The sequence below is a fragment of the Myotis brandtii genome, unplaced genomic scaffold (assembly GCF_000412655.1).
Source record: "Myotis brandtii unplaced genomic scaffold, ASM41265v1 scaffold357, whole genome shotgun sequence".
In the NCBI taxonomy this organism is placed as follows: Eukaryota; Metazoa; Chordata; class Mammalia; order Chiroptera; family Vespertilionidae; genus Myotis; species Myotis brandtii.
In genome coordinates this window covers 981,397-981,721 of record NW_005363729.1, presented here as the reverse complement: position 1 = coordinate 981,721, position 325 = coordinate 981,397, and the positions used below count along the sequence as shown (strand labels likewise).

At 62.2% G+C, this 325-nt stretch overlaps 1 protein-coding gene across 2 annotated transcripts in view; it reads left to right on the top strand.

Moving 5' to 3' along the window:
• The first annotated feature begins 130 nt into the window (after positions 1 to 130).
• The window catches only part of RPL7A (ribosomal protein L7a), a 3,279-nt gene continuing 3,084 nt past the window's right edge, over positions 131 to 325 (top strand). Inside the window, exon 1 of one of the 2 annotated variants that reach the window (XM_014544229.1) lies at positions 131 to 218. In XM_014544229.1, the coding sequence (XP_014399715.1) occupies positions 216 to 218 (3 nt within the window). In that variant the 5' untranslated portion in view covers positions 131 to 215. The remainder of the gene's footprint in view (positions 219 to 325) is intronic. The other variant, XM_005871791.2, reaches the window with a different exon arrangement.

Genomic DNA, 325 nt, shown 5'->3' with positions numbered 1-325 from the left:
AGCACCCGAAGCGTCCCGCCGCCATCTCCACGCCCCTTCCGCTCGCACAGACCCACCCCCTGCTCTAGGCACCGCCCCCTACCCAAGGGACCGCGAAAAAAGTGCTGTCGCTTTAAATTCGAAATCCCGCGCAGGCTCCAGTTCTCGCGATCTCTGAGGTCGAATACATATTTCCCACAATTCCCTTTCCTTTCTCTCTCCTCCTGTCGCCCAAGATGGTGAGTGTTTCCTTGCTACGATATGCCGGCGCCGGGCCTGGGCTCTATCCGCTGCCATCCTCCTCGAGATTCGGCCGCGCGGGGGTCCCTCCACCGCCCGGAGCGAG